The sequence below is a fragment of the Elephas maximus genome, chromosome 24, assembly GCF_024166365.1.
Source record: "Elephas maximus indicus isolate mEleMax1 chromosome 24, mEleMax1 primary haplotype, whole genome shotgun sequence".
Taxonomy (NCBI): Eukaryota; Metazoa; Chordata; class Mammalia; order Proboscidea; family Elephantidae; genus Elephas; species Elephas maximus.
Genome location: NC_064842.1, coordinates 9466115 through 9487032, shown reverse-complemented (window position 1 = coordinate 9487032; position 20918 = coordinate 9466115). Strand labels below are relative to the sequence as shown.

The 20918-nt window shown below is 44.6% G+C and overlaps 1 protein-coding gene across 2 annotated transcripts in view; it reads left to right on the top strand.

The window, feature by feature from the left end:
* Positions 1 to 20918, top strand: part of SLC30A10 (solute carrier family 30 member 10) — a 45336-nt gene that overhangs the window by 21183 nt on the left and 3235 nt on the right. The window contains exons 1-3 of one of the 2 annotated variants that reach the window (XM_049867998.1): positions 8990 to 9617; positions 10244 to 10321; positions 19652 to 19891. In XM_049867998.1, the coding sequence (XP_049723955.1) occupies positions 8990 to 9617; positions 10244 to 10321; positions 19652 to 19891 (946 nt within the window). Of the gene's footprint in view, positions 1 to 8989; positions 9618 to 10243; positions 10322 to 19651; positions 19892 to 20918 lie in introns of those variants that run through there. The other variant, XM_049867999.1, reaches the window with a different exon arrangement.

Below are 20918 nucleotides of genomic sequence, written 5' to 3'. Positions count from 1 at the left end.
GAATCGATTTGATGGCACATACCAACAATTAGCTGACGCCAGGGTGGTGTTTGCTTTCTTACCACTTCTGGGCGAGTGCCAGCACTGGGCGAGTCATCACGCACTATTTGGCTGCAAGAACAGGAGCATTTTCGAAAAACATGGAGATACCTTTAGGTGAGGAATTGGGGCAGGCTGACGCGCAGAGAAGCCTGCTTTGTGGAGGGTGCCACTCACGACAGTACTGAGTGTTTCTCCTTTATCAACAGCCCATTCTTTCAAAGTGGTGCTGGCCACCATCCAGCTTTTATGGTTTTTGTTTTTTTTCTTTTTTTAATCTCATGCCCTTATCATAAAAAGAAAAAAAAAAAGAAGTGGTCACCTCAAGTCACGAATCTATTGAATTTAATGTATTCTGAAATACTTTGAGGGGAAAGAAGCATACCTTTTTTGTTTTTGTTTTTGGTACAAAAATACGTTTATACCGCCAAGGTGTTATAAAATATACATAGTACATATATTTACCAACAAAGCATTGGCTTTGCACACAAGATTCTTCAACTACCTAGAGAAGTGATTTCCTTTTGGAAAGTCAGGTTATATCCTGCTCTGTGGTTTGGAGCGGGGCTGAATGGTGAGAAGGCTCACTCTTTTAAAGATAACCTGAAGACTACTGCTTTGGGGGAAGAATTACCTCTTCTTTTTACTAAGAATTTGGTGCTTTGGACAAGATGACCATTCCTTTTCTTAAAGGAAATATCACCTCATCAAATAGAAATAAAATACAAAAACAAAGATAACTGCCTTTTCAATTTCTAAAAAAAAATTTAATTTCTGAGTCAAATACCAGCATAAAAAGAATTTTTAATGTCAATCTCTGAAGTTATGAACTGTAGCAGATACCATTTTGCATAAATAAAAAGTAAACTTAAAAGTTTTTCTTTTCATGTTTAGAACAGAAGAAATGCTAAAAATGATTCAATTAGCATAATGAGGGGCGGAGAGTTTGATGCCTAGATCAGATTTTATCATTTACAGATTGTGTGAGAGGTCACATCTTGTTCTTGTTAGGTGCCATCGAGTCTGTCCTGACTCACAGCGGCCCTACGCACAACAGAACGAAACACTGCCCAGTCCCGCGCCATCCTCGCAGTTGCTGCTCTGCCTGAGCCCACTGTTGCAGCCACTGTGTCAGTCCATCTCATTGAAGGTCTTCCTCTTTTACGCTGCCCCTCTACTTTACCAAGCGTGATGTCCTTCTCCAGGGACTGATCACTCCTGATAACAAGTCCAAAGTATATGAGACGTAGACTCTCCATCCTTGCTTCTAAGGAGCATTCTGGTTGTACATCTTCCAAGACAGATTTGTTCATTCTTTTGGCAGTCCGTGGTATATTCAATATTCTTCGCTAACACAATTCAAAGGCGTCAATTCTTCTTTCATCTTCCTTATTCATTGTCCAGCTTTTGCGTGCATATGAGACGACTGAAAACACCAAGGCTTGGGTAAGGTGCACCTTAGTCCCCAAGGTGACATCATTGGTTTTCAATACTTTAAAGAGGTCTTTCGCAGCAGATTTGCCCAATGCAATGCATCTTTTGATTTTTCGACTGCTGCTTCCATGGGTGTTGATTGTGAATCCAAGTAAAATGAAGTCCTTGACAACCTCAATCTTTTCTTCTTTTATCATGATGTTGCTTATTGATTCAGTTGTGAGGATTTTTGTCTTCTTTATGTTGAGGTATGATCCATACTGAAGGCTATGATCTTTGATCTTCATCAGTAAGTGCTTCAAGTCCTCTTCACTTTCAGCAAGCAAGATTGTGTCATTTTATAACGCAGATTATTGGTGAGTCTTCCTCCAATCCTGATGCCCCGTTCTTCTTCATACAGCCCAGCTTCTCGGCATACAGACTGAATACATGTGGTGCAAGGATACAACCCTGATACGCACCTTTCCTGACTTTAAACCATGCAGTATCCCCTTGTTCTGTTCCAAAAACTGCCTCTTGATCCATGTACAGATTCCTCATGAGCACAATTAAGTGTTTTGGAATTCTCATTCTCTGCAATATTATCCATAATTCCTTATGATCCACACAGTCAAATGCTTTAGCATAGTCAATAAAACACAGGTAAACATCCTTCTGGTATTCTCTGCTTTCAGCCGGGATCCATCTGACATCAGCAATGACATCCCTGGTTCCATGTCCTCCTCTGAATCCTGCCTGAATTTCTGGCAGTTCCCTGTCGATATGCTGCTGCAGTTGTTTTTGAATGATCTTCAGCAAAATTTTGCTTGCATGTGATATTAATGATATTGTTTGATAATTTCCACATTTGGTTGGATCATCTTTCTTGGGAATACGTATAAATATGGGTCTCTTCCAGTTGGTTGGCCAGGTAGCCGTCTTCCAAATTTCTTGGCAAATTTCTTGATCACTTCTAGGCTGCATCTGTTTCTTAAAACAATTGATATTCTGTCAATTCCTGGAACCTTGTTTTTTGCCAATGCTTTCCGTGCAGCCTGGACTTCTTCCTTCAGTCCCATCAGTCGCTGATCATATGTTACCTCCTGAAATGGCTGAACGTCGACTAGTTCTTTTTGGTATAGTGACTCTGTGTATTCCTTCCATATTCTTTTGATGCTTCCCGTGTCGTTTAATATTTCCCCTATAGAATCCTTTGGTTTTACAACTCGAGGCTTGAATTTTTTCTTCAGTTCTTTCAGCTTGAGAAATGCCGAGCGTGTTTTTTCCCTTCTGGTTTTCTAGCTCCAGGTCTTTGCACATGTCATCATAATAGTTTGTCTTCTCAAGCTGCCCTTTGAAATCTGTTCAGCTTTTTAAAAAATTGTGCTTTAAGTGAAAGTTTACAGTTCAAGTTAGTTTCTCATACAAAAATTCATGCACACATTGTTATGTGACCCTAGTTGCTCTCCCTATAATGTGACAGCACACTCCTTTCCACCCTGGAATTCCCTTGTCCATTCCACCAGCTCCTATCCCTTTCTGCCTTCTTATCTCGACTCCAGACAGGAGCTGCTGCCCATTTAGTCTCATGTATCTACTTGAGCTAGGAAGCACACTCCTCACAAGCATCATTTCACGTCTTATACTCCAGTTTAATCTGTCTGAAGAGTTGGTTTTGGGAATGGTTTTAGTTTTGGGGCAACAGAGAGTCCGGGGGCCATGTTTAGCTCTTTTATGTCATCGTTTTTTCCTTTTGTTTTAAGTGCCCAACGTTCAAAAGCAAGTTTCAGAGTCTCTTCCGACATCCATTTAGGTATTTTCTTTCTCTCCCCCCAATTTTTTTTTTTTTAATGACCTCTTGCTTTCTTCACATATGATGTCACTCCACAACTCGTCTGGTCTTCGGTCATTTGTGTTTCATGCGTCAAATCTATTTGTTAGATGGTCTCTAAATTCACGTGGGATATACTCAAGGTCATAGTTTGGCTCTTGTGGACTTGTTCTAATTTTCTTCAATTCAACTTGAACTTGCATATGAGTAAATTGATGGTCTGATCCACAGTCTGTCCCTGGCCTTTTTCTGACTGATGATATTGAGCTTTTCCATCATCTCTTTTCACAGGTATAGCCGATTTGATTCCTGCATATTCAATCTGATGAGGTCCATGTGTACAGTTGCTGTTTATGTTGGTGAAAAAAGGTATTTGGAATGAAGAAGTCGTTGGTCTTGCAAAATTCTATCATGCAATCTCTGGCATCATTTCTATCACCAAGGCCATATTTTCCAACTACGGGTCTTTCTTCTTTGTTCCCAACTTTCACGTTCCAGTCACCAGTAATTATCAATGCATCCTGATTTCATGTTCGATCAATTTCAGACTGTAGAAGTTGGGTAAAGTCTTCAATTTCTTTGTCTTTGTCCTTAGGTTGGTGCATAAACTTGAATAACAGTTGTATTAACTGGTTTTCCTTGTAGGTGTATGGATATTATCTTGTCACTGACAGCATTGTATTTCAAGTTAGATCTTGATTTTTTTTCTTTTCTATATTTTTATTGTGCTTTAAGTGAAAATTTACAAATCAAGTAAGTCTCTCATACAAAACCTTATATACACCTTGCTATATACTCCTAGTTGCTCTCCCCCTAATGAGACAGCACAGTCCTTCTCTCCATCTTGCGTTTCCGTGTCCATTCAGCCAGCTTCTGTCCCCTTCGCCTTCACATCTCCCCTCCAGACAGGAGCTGCACACATAGTCTCATGTGAATACTTGATCCAATAAGCCCACTCCTCATCAGTATCATTTTCTGTCTTATTGTCCAGTCCAATCCCTGTCTGAAGAGTTGGCTTTGGAATGGTTCCTGTCTTGGGCCAACAGAAGGTCCAGGGACCGTGACCTCTGGGGTCCTTCTAGTCTCAGTCAGACCATTAAATCTTGTCTTTTTACGAGAATTTGGGGTCTGCATCCCACTGCTCTCCTGCTCCCTCAGGGATTCTCTGCTGTGCCCCTGTCATGGTAGTCATCAGTTGTAGCCGGGCACCATCTAGTTCTTCTGGTCTCAGGCTGATGTAGCCTCTGATTTATGTGACCCATTCTGTCTCTTGGGCTCATACCTACTTTGTGTCTTTGGTGTTCTTCATCCTTCTTTTGAAATGTTCTTTTTGATGATGAATGTAACGCCATTCTTCTTCAAGTTGTCATTCCCGGCATAGTAGTCCATATGACTATCCATTTCAAAATGATTAATACCAGGCCATTTCAGCTCACTAATGCCTAGGATATTGCCTTTACTCATTCCATTTCATTTTTGATGATTTACTATTTTTCTAGATTAATACTTCCATACATTCCACATTCTGATTATTAACAATGTTTGCCGCTGTTTCTTCTCATTTTGAGTTGTGCCACATCAGCAAATGAAGGTCCTGAAAGCTTGACTCCATCCATGTCACTAAGTTCCACTCTACTTTGAAGAGGCAGCTCTTCCCCAGTCATCTTTTGAGTGCCTTCCAATCTGAGGGGCTCATCTTCCAGCACTATATCAGACAATGTTCCGCTTCTATTCTTAAGGTTTTCCGTGGCTAATGCTTTTCAGAAGTAGACCTCTGGGTCTTTCTTACTACTCTGTCTTAGTCTGGAAGCTTAGATGAAACCTGTCCTCCATGGGTGACCCTGCTGATATCTGAATACTGGCGGCATAGCTTCCAGAGTCACGGTAACACAAAAGCCCCTGCAGTACGACAAACTGACAGACTGACTGACAGATTTACAAAACTCTAATGTTAGGCTCTTCATCTAAAAAATAGTGTTTATTTTATGGGGTTGTTGCGAGGATGAAATGAGATAACGTCTGTAAACTGCTCAGCACAGGGCTGGGCAGAGGTAGGGCCTCAATAAGCACAAGCTATAGAAACCTTATAACTGATTGTAAAGTATGTCATGCAGTCTGAATTTTGGCCCATGATTATATATGTGTATAATATATATAATATTAGTAAACCACTTGTGCCTGGGTGACACAAGGGGTTTACTGTGGATCGCTAACCTTAAGGTTGGTGGCTCAAACCCCTTCAATGGTTCCACAGAAAAAAGGCCCGGTGAACTGCTGCCAGAAAGATTACAGCCGAGAAAATTCTATGGAGCAGTTCTACTCTGTAACACATGGGGTCACAATGAGTTGAAGGTTGACTCAACAGCAGCTAACAACAAGAAGAATATATATATATATAAAAATGAATATACATACATATAAAGGGTTAATCAAAAGTTTTTTTTTTTTAAGTGCATTTTATTGATACTATCTGACAACCTTTGTTAGTCAGAAATAGGGCCTGGGGCTGTGAGTCTTCCAGCTCCTCCCTTTAAGTGCTTCCTCAGCCACTGGCTTTCCAGGCCCCTGTACTCTACCCTGAGGAGGTGACACAATTCTTGTTATCTCTCTTTGACTTTGACAATGAGCAAGCAGTTTCTGCTGATGCCAGGTGTTTCTTTAAATTGATGACTACAAATGCAATTAGCAGGAATACTTCAGCCCTGTGAAGTGAGCTACCCATGGGCCTCTCTCCTTTATTTTGAATGCTCTGCTTGCTGTCATACAGTAAATGTAGCAGAGGTTTCGTGGTTTGAAGACCATATAAGCCAGAAACCGGGAAGGGTGCAGAACTGAGGTATACCTCTTCTGCGTATTTAGAGTATGACTTCTGTTTTTCAGTATAAATTCTGTTATATATGTGCTGTGATAATAATAAGAACAATACTAAAAAACCCATTGCTGTCAAGTCAATTCCTACTCACGGCAACCCCGTATGTTACAGGTAGAACTGCTCTCTAGGTTTTCTCGGTTGTAGTATTTATAGATCGCCAGGCCTTTCTTCTGTGGTGCTGCTGAGTGAGTTCGAACTGCCAACCTTTAGGTTACTAGTCAAGCGCTAACAGCTTGTACCATCCAAGGACCTTAATAATAATAATAACAGCTAACATTTATCGAGTGCTTAGTATGTGCCAGGCACTTAAAGAATATTAGCACATTTAATCCTCATAACTATATGGGGAGGTGTATTATTATTGCCATTGTACAGCAGTGAAAACAGGCCCAGATGATTAAGGAACTCTACCAAGATCACACAGCTTCAAAACTTAGATCAGCTTTTACATTTCTCACTCTGAAATTATTCATCACTTATATACTGATTTTTATAGAATACTTTAAATGATTAATTTTCTCAAGTTCTCAGGGTAAGAGATTCTTTTCTTGGAGGTAGGCAGGACATGTTTAATAAACTCCCTGAGTTTGGAGGTCCACCTGGTATAAGGTGGAACCCTTAGGTCCAGGATTCTTCAGCATGAGACTGAGGGAGCCTCAGAGGTCATGAAAAGCAGTCAGATTTTACAAGGCTAAGGCAGTGGGGCTTGAGTTAGAATGTTTTGCTAACAGATCTTGTAGCTTTTTATGAGTGAGATATTTTCATTCATTTCTAAGCCAAAAACGAATTTTTTTCCAGGAATGGTTGAAGTTCAGGGGCTGGGGATGGGGGTCTTTTGCAGCAGATTTGCCCAATGTAGTACATCATTTGAGTTCTTGACTGCTGCTTCCATGGGCATTGATTGTGGATCCAAGTAAAATGAAATCCTTTGACAACGTCAATCTTTTCTTCATTTATTATAATGTTGCTTATTGGTCCAGTTGTGAGGATTTTTGTTTTCTTTATGTTGAGGTGTAATCCATACTGAAGGCTGTGGTCTTTGATCGTCATCAGTTAGTGCTTCAAGTCCTCTTCACTTTCAGCAACCAAGGTTGTGTCATCTGCATGATGCAGGTTGTTATTGAGTCTTCCTCCAATCCTGACACCCCATTCTTCTGCATATAGTCCAAAAACCAAACCCATTGCCATCCAGTCAGAATCGTAGTGACTATAGAACAGAGTAGAACTGCCCCATAGAGCTTCCAAGGAGAGCCTGGTGGATTCGAACTACCGACCTTTTGGTTAGCAGCTGTAGCACTTTAACCACTATGCCACCAGGGTTTCCAGCTTTCCCAGCTTCTCAGATTATTTGCTCAGCATACAGACTGAATAGGTATGGTGAAGGGATACAACCCTGACACACACCTTTCCTGACTTTAAACCGTGCAGTATCCCCTTGTTCTGTTCAAACAACTGCCTCTTGGTCTATGTACAGGTTCCTCATGAGCACAATTAAGTGTTCTGAAATTCCTTGCAGTGTTATCCATCACTTGTTATGATCCACACAGTCGAATGCCTTTTCGTACTCAATAAAACACAGGTAAGCATCTTTCGGGTATTCTCTGCTTTCAGCCAAGATCCATCTGACATCAGTAATGACATGCCTCTTAGTAAATAACCTTTACTTGGAACAAAACTGTTGTGGTCAGGAAAGGCTTTCATAAACCTTAACATAGGCCAGTCTATTGAACTAGTGTCAGGCTCTGCTGTCAGGGACACTCGGGGTGGGTATGGTATTTTCTCCAATGCAGAAGGAGACCAGGCCACAGAGGAGGCCTGCCTTGGCTTCTTTGGTGGTCAAGGGACTTGTGTCTACCAAAGAGAAGCAGCATTTCTGAGTGGCCGCTGGAGTGCCAGGTTTGTAAAAGTGGGATCTGTGCTCTCACCTCGGGAAGGAGGAGGCTTTGAGGCTGAAGATCCTGAAGGGAGACACGGGGACCAGACGCTGTGCCATGATGCAGCAACAGTGACTAGAATGTGGCCTTTATGGAGTCTGTGAGCAAGACCAGGGGATAAAATATGGCAAGTGGCTGAACTCAAAGTTAACCAAATGGACAGCACGAAGCACCCGTAAGGGCAGAGTTGGCCAAGTGAGAGCCTATCCAGGTAGGTAGACAGGCAGCTCCTGCACCCTGTTCTGAAACGTAGCAGGACCCTCTCGGTTGCATCTTCTGACCCCTTCCAGGCTAATGTGGAATCTGTAACAGAAGCAGCGCCTGGGCAGGTATGTGCCAGTGGCCTCATTCACCAAGGGGAACACACCCCACAGCGGTAAAGTCCTTATCGCTTACAATCAGCAGTCAGGACACTGGTGATCAGGAGGGACTGGAGAAGCGAGGCCACTGGGTGAAACCCACTTCTGTTTAGGGGTGTCTGTGAAGACTAAAATTCAAACACGTCTCCTCCTCTTAGCAGCTACCCTTTCTGCTCAGCTCTGTCCTAGAAGGACAGGCACTTGCCCTTGGCCACCTGCCAAGTTAGGACCGGGACGCGAGGGAGGGGAAGAGGCCACCGGAGGAGGCGACATAAGGTCTCTTTAGATACCGCCTCGGCCGCGGCCCCTCCTTTAGACTCTGGACGTGCGGAGACTGGGCTCCGCTGTATAAATAGTCCAAGGGCAGGGCCGCCAGCGAAGCTGGGGAGGCGGGTACCAGGCCTCCAAGGCGTCAGGGCGTCAGGGCGCCCGCGCCGCGACCCCCTACTTGTTGCGGCCGCCGCGCTGCGCTCCTGGCGCGGGGTCCGCATTGAGAGCCTCCGGCAGGAGCGCGCGGGCCGCGCCGGGGCCGCCGATCGACATGGGCCGCTACTCCGGCAAGACCTGCCGGCTGATTTTCATGCTCGTGCTCACCGTCGCCTTCTTCGTGGCAGAGCTGGTCTCGGGCTACCTGGGCAACTCCATCGCGCTGCTCTCCGACTCCTTCAACATGCTCTCGGACCTGATCTCGCTGTGCGTGGGGCTCAGCTCCGGCTACATCGCCCGGCGGTCCAGCCGGGGCGCCCAGGCCACCTACGGCTACGCCCGCGCCGAGGTGGTGGGCGCGCTGAGCAACGCCGTCTTCCTCACCGCGCTCTGCTTCACCATCTTCGTGGAGGCCATTCTGCGCCTGGCCCGGCCGGAGCGCATCGATGACCCGGAGCTGGTGCTCATCGTGGGCGCCCTGGGGCTGGCGGTCAACCTGGTGGGGCTGCTCATCTTCCAGGACTGCGCCGCCTGGTTCGCCAGCTGTGGCCGGCGCCGCCGCCGCCGCCGCCAGCAGCAGTCACCGGCCGAGGGCGGCGCTTTCGGGGGGCCCCAGGGCGCGGAGAGCCGACCGCAGGCCGCCACCCCGACAGCCCCCCACGCAGACTCGGCCGTGACCCTCCGGGTGGCCCCGGCGGAAAGGAAGGAGGAGAAGGGGGCGACCGTGTTCTCAAACATAGCAGGTGCCTCTCGGTTGCATCTTCTGACCCACTTTGCTCGTCCCTCCTCCGCCCACCCGGCCCCTTCCTCCCAGCTCCCCGCCCCTCTTTTCTGTCTGTCAGCTGTTTTTAAATCCCTTTGCAGACTGCTTCCCTCCGCTTCTGCAAAGTTTAATATTCCCCAAGATTTCTTTATTTCTCCTGGACCTCCCCCCCCAACGCCGCTCTGCCCCTTCCCCCATCCTCCCCGTTCGCTGTATAGAGCACTGATTTTCTTGGCAATCAGTTCTTTCTATTGAGCAACAGGTCGCATCCCCCAGTCACCCTCCCTCCCCCTGTAATTGCTGTTTAAACTTAGCTTTTCTCCCTCCCTCTTCGCTCATCGCTCTACCCCCTTGGAAGTTAAGGGGCTTGGGGTGGGGAACTCCCACTTGCCCTTTTTTGAGTTGGAAGGACTTATGAATGAAGTCCAAAGGGGGAACACAAGGCTTATTTCTGGGCTAGAATGTACTGCCCTGGGCTGTGTGTGGAGGGGTATGGTCTCTGATTAGCTAGTAGGGACATAAAATAACAAAACTTGTTTTTGAGTCCATTGGTTCTTTTTGTTTGTAGAACTTATACACAACACAAGGTTTCTTCTTTGAATGCAGGTGATACTCTGAACACCCAGAATGAACCTGAAGAAACAGTGAAAACAAAGAAAAAGTCTGAAGCTCTGAATATCAGAGGTAGGATGACTTTGGGTCAGTTTGAAGTTCTTTTCCCAGGTGGGTGTGGGCTGTGCTGTGCTGTGCTGTTCTTTTTTTTTGTTTGACTTTTCCTGAGGCAGTGGTGTGTTTGAAAGGTCATTACAAGCATAGACTATGACCCCAGTCTCTCCTCTAATCACTTCATCGATTCTGAGCAAAAAGGTCATCGCTAATGATTTATCCTGGCTCCACTTAGTGCTGTGCTGACGCTGCCTGCCCCAGAGTTTAATGTATCAATGGCACCTTAGTACTTTACTTGTTTTTGCCCAGGTCTGGATATCCCTAACATAAAATGCAGGCTATTTTCATTGAACATGATTTCTTTTTTTATTTAAAAATTTTTATTGTGGTTAAGTATATATAACAAAAGTTTGCGATTTTAACCATTTTTAAGCGTGTAATTCAGTGACGGTAATCACAGTCACCATGTCGTGCAGCCATGACCACTGTCCATCGCCAAAGGTTTCAGTGCCCTCTAAGCAATAACTTCATTGAATGAGATTCTGATCAAGGGAGGAAGAGGTTTGCTGGATCACTGTCTAAGGTTAGGTTCTGCCCTAAACGGCATTGCCAAATGACCCTCAATTCCTCAGTCATTTCTGCCAGAAATCGCTTTTCTAAGGGGTCTGCTGGCCCACTTGAACTCCACTTCCAGGCCCCTGACGGACTGTGGGGCACGTGGAGGGTGTGTCACTAACAGCCTCCCTCACCTACACTCACCGGGTAAAGGTCAGCCAGGGGAGCTCAGAGGTGCCTTTCTCACCAGACAACAGACATTGCTCCTTTCCAAGTTCTTGGGCACCAACTATGCTTCAGAATGATCCAGAATGACTTTGGGAATTTCAGCAAAGATTAAGCAACTTTTCACTGTCAGATGGTTTGGGGAAGTCTGTCGTGGTACTTAGATAGAAATAAAGATATAAAGAAATAACTAATAATATAGGAGACACTTTCAGTTTTGAGAGTCACACATCTGTGTTACAAGGGATTCCCGGAATGGACTTATGGGGAAAATTGGATAACAACAACAGCTACAACACATGAACTTCTAAAAAGTTCTAAATGAGTTATTGAAAATAAGTTCAAATGCAATAGGGCAATTTGCTCTCTAAAGAACTTGGTGGAGTCCCTGGGTGGCACAAATGGCTGACACACTCACAGCTAACTGAGATATTGGTAGTTTGAGTCCACTCAGAGGCTCCTGGAAGGAAGGCCTGGCAATCTACTTCCGAAAAATCAGCCATTGAAGACCCTGTGGGGCACCGTTCTGCTGCGACACAGGAGCAGTCAGGAGTCAGAGTTGACTCAACAGGAACTGTTTTTCTGTTCTGTTTTAAAGAGCTTGGTAGTGAATGTTTTTGGAAAGAGAGAATCTGTAGTGAAAAATCATCATCCTTTATCTTTCTTTTTTAGCCTTGGTTTAAAAAATAAATATTGTAGATTCTTAAGGTGGACTTCATCATCACAGCACTTTAACATTTCAGAGGACTTTCTGTTATCTCTCTTACTTCATTGATATTTTATGCTACCGAATGGACAAAGAAACAGGTAGTTGGAAAGAAGCAAAGAAGAATGAAGAGCAGGTCCCAGTAGATATTGTGACCTCGACTGGGAAGCATAATGTAAGGGGAACTTGTAAGATCTTGCTAATTTTAGTCCAAAGTTGTTGGCGCTCTTGGGTGGAAAGATGTCAGTGGAAAAATGCCCTGCTGTCCCTGGTCCAGAAACCCTGGTGGCGTAGTGGTTAAGTTCTACGGCTGCTAACCAAAGGGTCGGCAGTTCAAATCCACCAGGCGCTCCTTGGAAACTCTGTGGGGCAGTTCTACTCTGTTCTATAGGGTCTCTATGAGTTGGAATTGACTCGATGGCACTGGGTCGGTTTGGGTCCCTGGTCCAGCCCTGGGGTCCGGTACTGACAAAAGTGCTCCTCTAGCTTCCAATAGAGACCAATAGTGCAGCGCCTGAAAGATTGGGATTTGACCTCGAGCTGTCTGGTTTTGGATCCAGGTTCTGAGACTTAAGAGCTATATGACTTTGGGCGAGTTGTTGAACTTTTCTAAGCCTCCAATTCTCTCATCTTTAAAATGAGAATGGCAGTACCCACCTCCTGGAGTTGTTACGAGTTAAAGCGAGTTAAGTGGCACACGGGAGGAATACTAGCTGACTTTTTTATTGTGTACTTTGAGCCTGTTGCCATTCATGAATCAGTCTTTTCATGTTCACAACAACCGTACCAGATGGGCGTATCATCACTAGGAGTTCCTGGGTGGCACAGTGGTTTAAGCACTGGATAACTAACCACCCAGAGGTGCTTCTGACATAAGGCCTGGTAGTCTGCACTGGCAAGGTCACAGCCTTGAAAACACTATGGGGTGCAGTTCTGCTCTGCACACATGGGGCTGCCATGAGTGGGCATCGGCTCGAGGGCACCTGACAACAACAACCATCCTTTGTCATTGTTAAGTATGGAGAGGAAGAGCTGGGGCTCAAACCCACACAGTTCAGTGAGGGTTAGCTCAGAGCCTTCCTGCCGTTTCTCATGAATACCCACGCTGTGGCTAGCAGGAACGTCACAGCCTTTCTGGTCCTGAGCATGAGGCTGCGTCACCGTAGGTCCTGTACCCCTACCTCACAGGACCACAGGAAACACCTCACAGGACCACAGAATGAAAAACCTTAGGGAAAATGGACACCAACTCCTTCACTCTGCAGATGAGGAAAGAGCCCAGAGAGTCACGCGACTTCCCCCGTGTTACCTCAGCCAGCTGCAGAGGCAGGGCTGAGATTCTGGGCTCCTGCTTCACATTTCTGGCTTTTTCCATTATGGCACACTGTCTCTAGACCCCAAGCACAGACGGCTTGCTTCTCCAGCATGCACTGTCTGCTGAATGGTTGCATTTCTGCCACTGAAGCAACTGTGTTAGAAAGCAGGACTGCCCCCCCGGGTCAGCAGGGGAAACATCTGTGAACCAGCAGCACCTCTAAACTTCATGACTGTTCTCTTCTTCAAATGGGAATTAAAAAAAAAAAAAAAGAGTTCTAAGAAACACACAGTGAAAAGCTGAATCCTTTTCAAATGCCTGTCAGTGAGCTTTGCAGGGGTCGGTTTTAATAGCATTAAACACAACGCGTTAGAAAACGTTGCCGCAGAGTGTCGGATGCTGAGGTCTCTTACGTTAGTGTAAACGTACAGAAAGGAAGCGTAATCCTGGTATCACTGGAAATGAATTCCCATTCACGAGATTTTCTAATGTTCTTAATTTTATTTTCCAATAAGAAAGCGCTCTCTCATCCTTTGAAAATGTTGCTCTTGTGTGCTGTGGAGTCCATTCCCACCCGTAGCAAACCTATAGGACAGAGTAGAGCTGCCTCACAGGGTTTCCTAATCTGTAATCTTTACAGGAGCGGATCGCCAGGTCTCTCCTCCCACGGCTGCTGGTGAGTTTGAACTGTGGACCGTTTGGTTAGCAGCTGAACACTTTAACCACTGTGCCACCAGGGCTCATTGTTCTTTCATAGACCCATTGCTGTTGAGTCGATTCCAACCCAGCAACCCTATAGGGCAGAGTAAAACTGCCTCTTAGGGTTTCCAAGGAGCACCTGATGGATTTGAACGGCCGACCTTTTGGTTAGCAGCCATAGCTCTCAACCACTACGCCACCAGGGTTTCCTTTCATAACCTCTTGTAAATGCTCAGGGCTAATGCACGTTGTTCTCAGTTATTCAACAAATTCAACAGCATTGGTGGTTTTTCCAAGTGCTGGGACAATTATCAAATTTCAACTATGTTAAATCACCAGTGCATGTTATATGACTGGAGCCCTGGTGGCACAGTGGTTAAGTGATATGGCTGCTAACCCAAAGGTTGGCAGTTCAAATCCAGCAGCCACTCCTTGGATATGACTATTTGAAGTTTTTCGTTCTTCCAGCACCCGTGGCCATAGAGTTGAATCCGGCTCCTGGCAGCCCCATGTGTGTCAGAGTAGAACTGTGCTCCACAGGGTTTTCAATGGCTGCTTTTTGAAAGTAGATCACCAGGCCTTTCTTCCAACGCACCTCTGGGTGAACTCATACCGCCAACCTTTCAGTTAGCAGCTGAATGCATTAATTATTTGCACCACCCAGGGACCCCAGTCATGACTCTCGTCATATTTATACCCCTACAGAAGTACCTAGCTTACTGTCTGCATTCTTGGTTTGCTAGGTTGTTAAGGTTGCATGAGGTGCCAGAAAAATTATCCATGGAGCTTGCACATCCCAGGGACTCCTTAGACCAGCAAGTTAGGGCCAGGTGCTAAGGTTTTTCTCTTCTTTGCAAAGCTACCTTGTGAACATTGTAATTGATTATGATTAAGTTGTCTAAAGAGGGACAACCTTTGTTATCTGGAAACTGCTGCCAGATTTATCTTTCTGAATCACAGATATGATCACATCAGTGCCTGCTCAGAAAGTTTTACTCCATCCAGAATAAGGTCTAACACTGCTGACATTCAAGGGCTTGTATGTTCCAGTTCCAACATTCTTTTCTAGACATTTCTGCCCTTCTCTTCACCCCTTCACTGCCTTATCTTCCCCCCACCCACTCCCTCACAGCCTAACCTCCTTCCCCTGCCTCTGTACTGCTTCCTGTCCCCCCACCACTTCTCTCTCCCCATCCCTTTACTTCACTGCCTACTTCCACCCTTACCATATTGCTGCCTCCCCTCTCTGCCGCTCCCCCTCCCCCTGCTTTAATGCACAAGCAATCGCACAGGCTGTAAAGTCAGACTAATCTGGTTTGAGTCCTGTCTCCTCCTTTTGTCAACAAGATGGCCTTGGGCCAGGAGCTTAACCTCTTTGAGTTTCAGTTTCCCTATCTCTATAATGGAGTACCAGCATCATTGTGCTGTTGTGAGGATTACATGGGTAGTGGGGACAGACAGAAGACCTGCTCAACAAAGGGTAGCCATCCTTATCATAGGCTCCCTGTTCAGACCTCCCTCACTGTCTCCAGTTCTGTGCACATCTCTGTGGGTTTTCGGACTTTGTTTCACATGCTTTTCAGACCTAGCCTCTGAGGGAAGTGAGGCAGATATTATTATTTATCCTCATTTTACAGATGAGAAACTTATTGCTAGTCAGAATAGACTCGACGTCACACAACAATGCCACCATGGCTTATAAAGACAGTATCCGGTTTTGGGATTGCAAATGTAGTCCACCCGAGTCCCATTGCCTGACAAACACGTCCTCTGTCCATAGCCTCCCTCCAGGTCTTGCTGCCTGGAATGCCTTCTCCTGGCTCTGCTTGTTCAAGTCTGTCTCCTCTTCAGAGTCCAGCCCAAACTGCCCACCTCTGGAGAAGCCTTCTTTGAGACTTCCCATCCCAGGGTTTGAAACTCCAACCTTTCAATGAGCTGAGCACTTAACTGTTGCACCACCAGAACTCCTTCCATAAAGATTTTATTGTGTGTTAGGTGCTACCAAGTTGATTCCAACTCGTAGAGACCCCATGTGACAGAGTAGGACTGCCTTATGGGGTTTTCTTGGATGTAATCTTTACTGGAGCAGGTCATCAGGTCTTTCTCTCCCAGAGCAGCTGAATGGATTTGAACAGCCAACTTCTTGGTAAGTAGTCAAGCGCTTGCTTATCCATTGCACTACCAGGGTTTCTTCCAAGAAGATTTCAGACAAGAAAAACCCCATGAGTTCACCATGAGTTGAAATGGTCTTGATGGCAGTGGGTGGTTGTGTGTGGCGATGTTGTATGCCTCCAGTAAAAACAGGTATACCAGTATGCCTTTAGTACGAACAAAGTAAATGCATGGTGTGACACTCATCTTCATGTTACTTAGAGTCTAATGGCAGAAATAAGGCTAACGTGCACAAGAACAATCATATAATAAATGACGGACTGTTGCAGGCAATGAAAATGACGTCAAATGGTATAGGGAATATTTTGTTTTCATAATAGTATGGTAGTATTTTACTGTCCTGAACAAAGTTAAAGCTGAGATTCTTAGTTTAATCCCAGTGGAACAAGTGGCATGGGCCAACTCATGAGAAAGTTTTGTGGGGTGGGGATGGGCACAAAAGAAGGAAATGAAATTGTTTTATTTATTTATAGGGAGCTCTGGTGATACAGTGGTTAAGTGCTTAGCTGCTAGCCAAAAGGTCTGCAGTTCGAACCTACCAGCCGCTCCATGAGAGAAAGATGTGGTAGTCTGCTTCATTGTTGTTTGTTTGTTGTTAGGTACCGTCAAGTCAATTCTGACTCATAGAGACCCTATGTATGACAGAACGAAACACTGCCCGGTCCTGCGCCAACCTCACAATCGTTGCTATGTTTGAGCCCATTGTTGGAGCCACTGTGTCAGTCCGTCTCATTGAGGGTCTTCCTCTTTTTCGCTGACTCTGTACTTAACCAAGCATGATGCCCTTATCCAGGGACTGGTCCCTCCTGATAACATGTCCAAAGTATGTGAGACGAAGTCTTGTCATCCTCACTTCTAAGGAGCATTCTGACTGTACTTCTTCCAAGATAGATTTGCTCATTCTGCTGGCAGTCTATGGCACATTCAGTACTCCTCACCAACATCATAATTCAAAGGCATCAATTCTTCTTCGGTCTTTCTTATTCACTGTCCGGCTTTCAAATGCATATGAGGCAATTGAAAATACAATAGTGTCTTAGCCATCTAGTGCTGCTGTAACAGAAATACCACAAATGGATGGCTTTAACAAAGAGAAAGTTATTCTCTCACAGTCTAGTAGGCTACAAGTCTAAATTCACGGCATCAGCTCCAGGGGAAGGCTTTCTCTGTCTATTGGCTCTGGAGGAAGGTTCTTCTCATCAATCTTCCCCTGGACTAGGAGCATCTCTGCGGAGGAACCTCAGATCCAAAGGACGTGCTTTGCTCCTGGTGCTTCTTTCTTGGTGGTATGAGGTCCCACCTCTCTGCTCACTTCGTTTTCCTTTTTATCTCTTGAGAGATAAAAGGTGGTGCAGGCCACACCCTAGGGAAACTGCCTTTACATTGGATCAGGGATGTGACCTGGGTAAGGAAGTTACAATCTCACCCTAATCCTCTTTACGAAACCCTGGTGGTATAGTGGTTAACTACTACGATTACTAACCAAAGGTCAGCAGTTTGAATCCACCAGGTTCTCCTTGGAAACTCTATGGGGCAGTTCTGTTCTGTCCTATAGGGTCGTTATGAGTCAGAATCAACTCGACGGCAATGGGTTAATCCTCTTTAACATAAAATTACAATCACAGAATGGAGGACAATCACACAGTACTGGGAACCATGGCCTAACCAAGTTGACACGTATTTTGGGGGGACACAATTCAATCCATGACACATGGCCTTGGTCAGGTGCACCTTAGTCCTTAAAGTGACGTCTTTGCTTTTTAACACTTTAAAGAGGTCTTTTGTAGCATATTTGTCCAATGCAATATGTCCTTTGATTTTTTGACTGCTGCTTCCATGGGCATTGATTGTGGATCCAAGTAAAATGAAATCCTTGACAAGTTCCATATTTTCTCCATTTATCATAATGTTCCTTATTGGTCCAGTTGTAAGGATTTTTATTTTCTTCATGTTTCAGTGTAATCCATACTGAAGGCTGTAGCCTTTGATCTTCATCAGTAAGTGCTTCAAGCCTTGGAAACGCTATGGGACAGTTCTAATCTGTCCTATGGGACCACTATTAGTCTCTAATCGACTGGACGATTTATTGAATGAGTATCCTATTACTACAAGTAAACACTCAGCCAAAAGAAAATGTGGAGATCCTTTTACTCCAGCATTATTTGGGGGAAAAGTTGTCACAAATTACATTAAGCATGTTTACAGACTGCCGTTTTACTCATGACATACTCAGAAAGCTGGAAGTGTTGCTGGGGGGAGGAATTAGCCCAATTAAAGCATCTTCAAAGTGAGACCATTCCATTTTAGCCAGGAGTGAGTTGTTAGTAATTTGGATTATTATTAATTCTACCGAGTGAATCTGTGGGATATTTGGTGAGACAAAGCTGACTTTTCTCAATGTATGTTTTCTTCCAGAGCAGCGCTTTGGAAAATTTTTTGATGCGTTTGAATCACCTGGCATCTTGTTATAATGCAGATTCCAGTTCAATAGGTCTGAAGCGGGACCTGAAACTCTGTGTTCTTCACAGGCTGCCAGGCGATGCTGACGCTTTTGGCCTTAAACCATGCTTTAAACAGCAAGATCCTGACGTTACTCCCAGTAAAAAATACTTTGTGTTTACACTTTTAATTCTCCTAATAAGATTTTCACCTAACTTACTAAATAGTATTTTAGTCTATGACAAACATTGGAACGTCCACTTCTTCTTCGTTGAGGACTACATGTTTTCTTTGAAAACCCCATGGAGTGCAGTTCTACCCTGAAACACATGGGTCACTCTGAGTTGAAACTGACTTGACGACAACTGGTTTTCTGGGCATGCTTCCTGTGTCGTCATGTATGCCCTTAGAAACTTTCTCTAAATAAAGTCTTGCACAATTTTTATTACTATCTAAAGAATTTTAATTTTATTTATTGTAACAAATGACACATTATTCAGTGAAAACATTGCTGTTCTCGAGGACTTGGCTGAAAACCGAAAGCTTGAAGGTTCAAGTCCACCCAGAGGCGTCTTGGAAGAAAGGCCTAGAGATCTATTCCAAAAAATCAGCCTTTGAAAACCCTGTGGGGCACAGTTCTTCTCTGACACACGTGGGGTCACCATGAGCTGGAATCGACTCAGCAATGTTTTTTTGTTTGTTTGTTTTATTGTTTTTTGAAGTGAAATATAGGCAAATACATATGTGGAAGGGGGAAATGGATCCAGGTAGTGGGAAGACAAAGAGTAAAAGGAACCACCCTCTTGATACATTTTAGTTCCCTTTCCTCTTAGGAACGTTTAAAGCAAGCAGTAGCACAGACATTGGCCTGAAAGAAAAAGAAAGTATTTTCATGGCCCCTGTTCTCCAGGTGGGTTCCCTCTGATGGCTGGTGGGTGATGACAGTGTGGCACTGTGAGGGTGGCAGTCACTCTTCCCTCAGGTGTCGGCTAGCTCAGGGTCTTCCTAGACTCTCCCTCTTCCCAGGTTCTCTGTGTCTTGGGAGGGTGGCCTCTTGTTTTGTCTTCCGAAAAACAACTGCCATTATTTTTTTCATTCTGACCCACTCTGCTGCTGTTCTAAACAAACAGGAAATAAATAGCAACAGGCAGAAACATACATGGAAGACGAGTCAGTGAGCACCATGTGGCTTCCATCTTGGGTTTGTGCTTTAGCTGTCTTTCTTCCTTCCCGGCAGGTGTACTTTTGCACGTGATGGGAGATGCCCTGGGCTCCGTGGTTGTGGTGATCACGGCCATCATATTCTATGTGCGTCCCCTGAAAACCGAAGACCCCTGTAACTGGCAGTGCTACATTGACCCCAGCCTAACCGTGATCATGGTCATCATCATTTTGTCATCTGCCTTTCCACTCATCAAGGAGACTGCATCCATCCTGCTACAGATGGTCCCCAAAGGAGTTAACGTGGAAGAGCTGAGTAAGTCATGGTGGATTTTGATCTGAAACTGCTGCTGGTGTCATTTGACTCCGGCAAAAGGGCCAGCAGTATTTTGGAGCAATGTTTGATTTATGGACTCTGAAATACTTCAGATCACCAGGAAATACCACCTCTTCATATGTTTTGTAGCCTAGTAAGATGACAGCTGCAAGAACCGAAGGTCCTTCCCAATCCATGACTCTCTGATTCGATTGTAAATGTTTTGCAAAATGTAGAGTCCTGGGTTGGAAAGGACCTATTCCTGGGTTACAGCCCCTCTGTCAAAGGGTTATTGTAATGCATGTAAGACCAATTCAGCCGAGAGCTTATTTTTTTCTTCTCCTTATTCTGAAAACATAAATCATATATGGATATGTTTTCTAGTTCATTGATTTTCATGGGCATGAAGGCCAGCTCGTTTCTCCTAACACTGTAGAAATAACAATTTTTAAATTCAGAGCATTCGATCCCTCATTTTAGTAATGAAATCTGTTTCCTTGCTTTGCTCAAGCAGGCCAAAGTCTCACTTTAGGTATGAGCATCTGAGAGTGAATATTTTAGAGATTTTGTAGGATTTCTAAATGGGAACTATTCAGATTTTGGTAAGAAACTGAACACACAACTTTATTTCTGGCTTTTCTGAATAGAAATTATTTTTATAGGAAAAAAAAAGCTGTTTTATGCATATCCGATATTGTTATGAAATCACCACTGAGCCAGAAAATGTGAAATAGAATCCAGACTCACTAGGAGACTGAAAGTTTTAAGACCTTATTTCACGACAAATACCAGAAATTATATTTAAATGGACCATAATGCGTTGTGTGGCCTGGTTAGACTCTCCCTCATGAAGGCCTGTTTACAATGGGGCTGTTTTAGGAAGGTTACAGTCTGGCCTCCCTGTGTTCACTTAATGGCGCGAGTAGCTGTGGTACCAGCCTGCCCCACCATTGCCCATACCTCTTGCTTCTCCTGGGACCTTTTCACCTGGGTGTTCTAGTACCCTTTGGCCTCTTCTCTGGCTGTG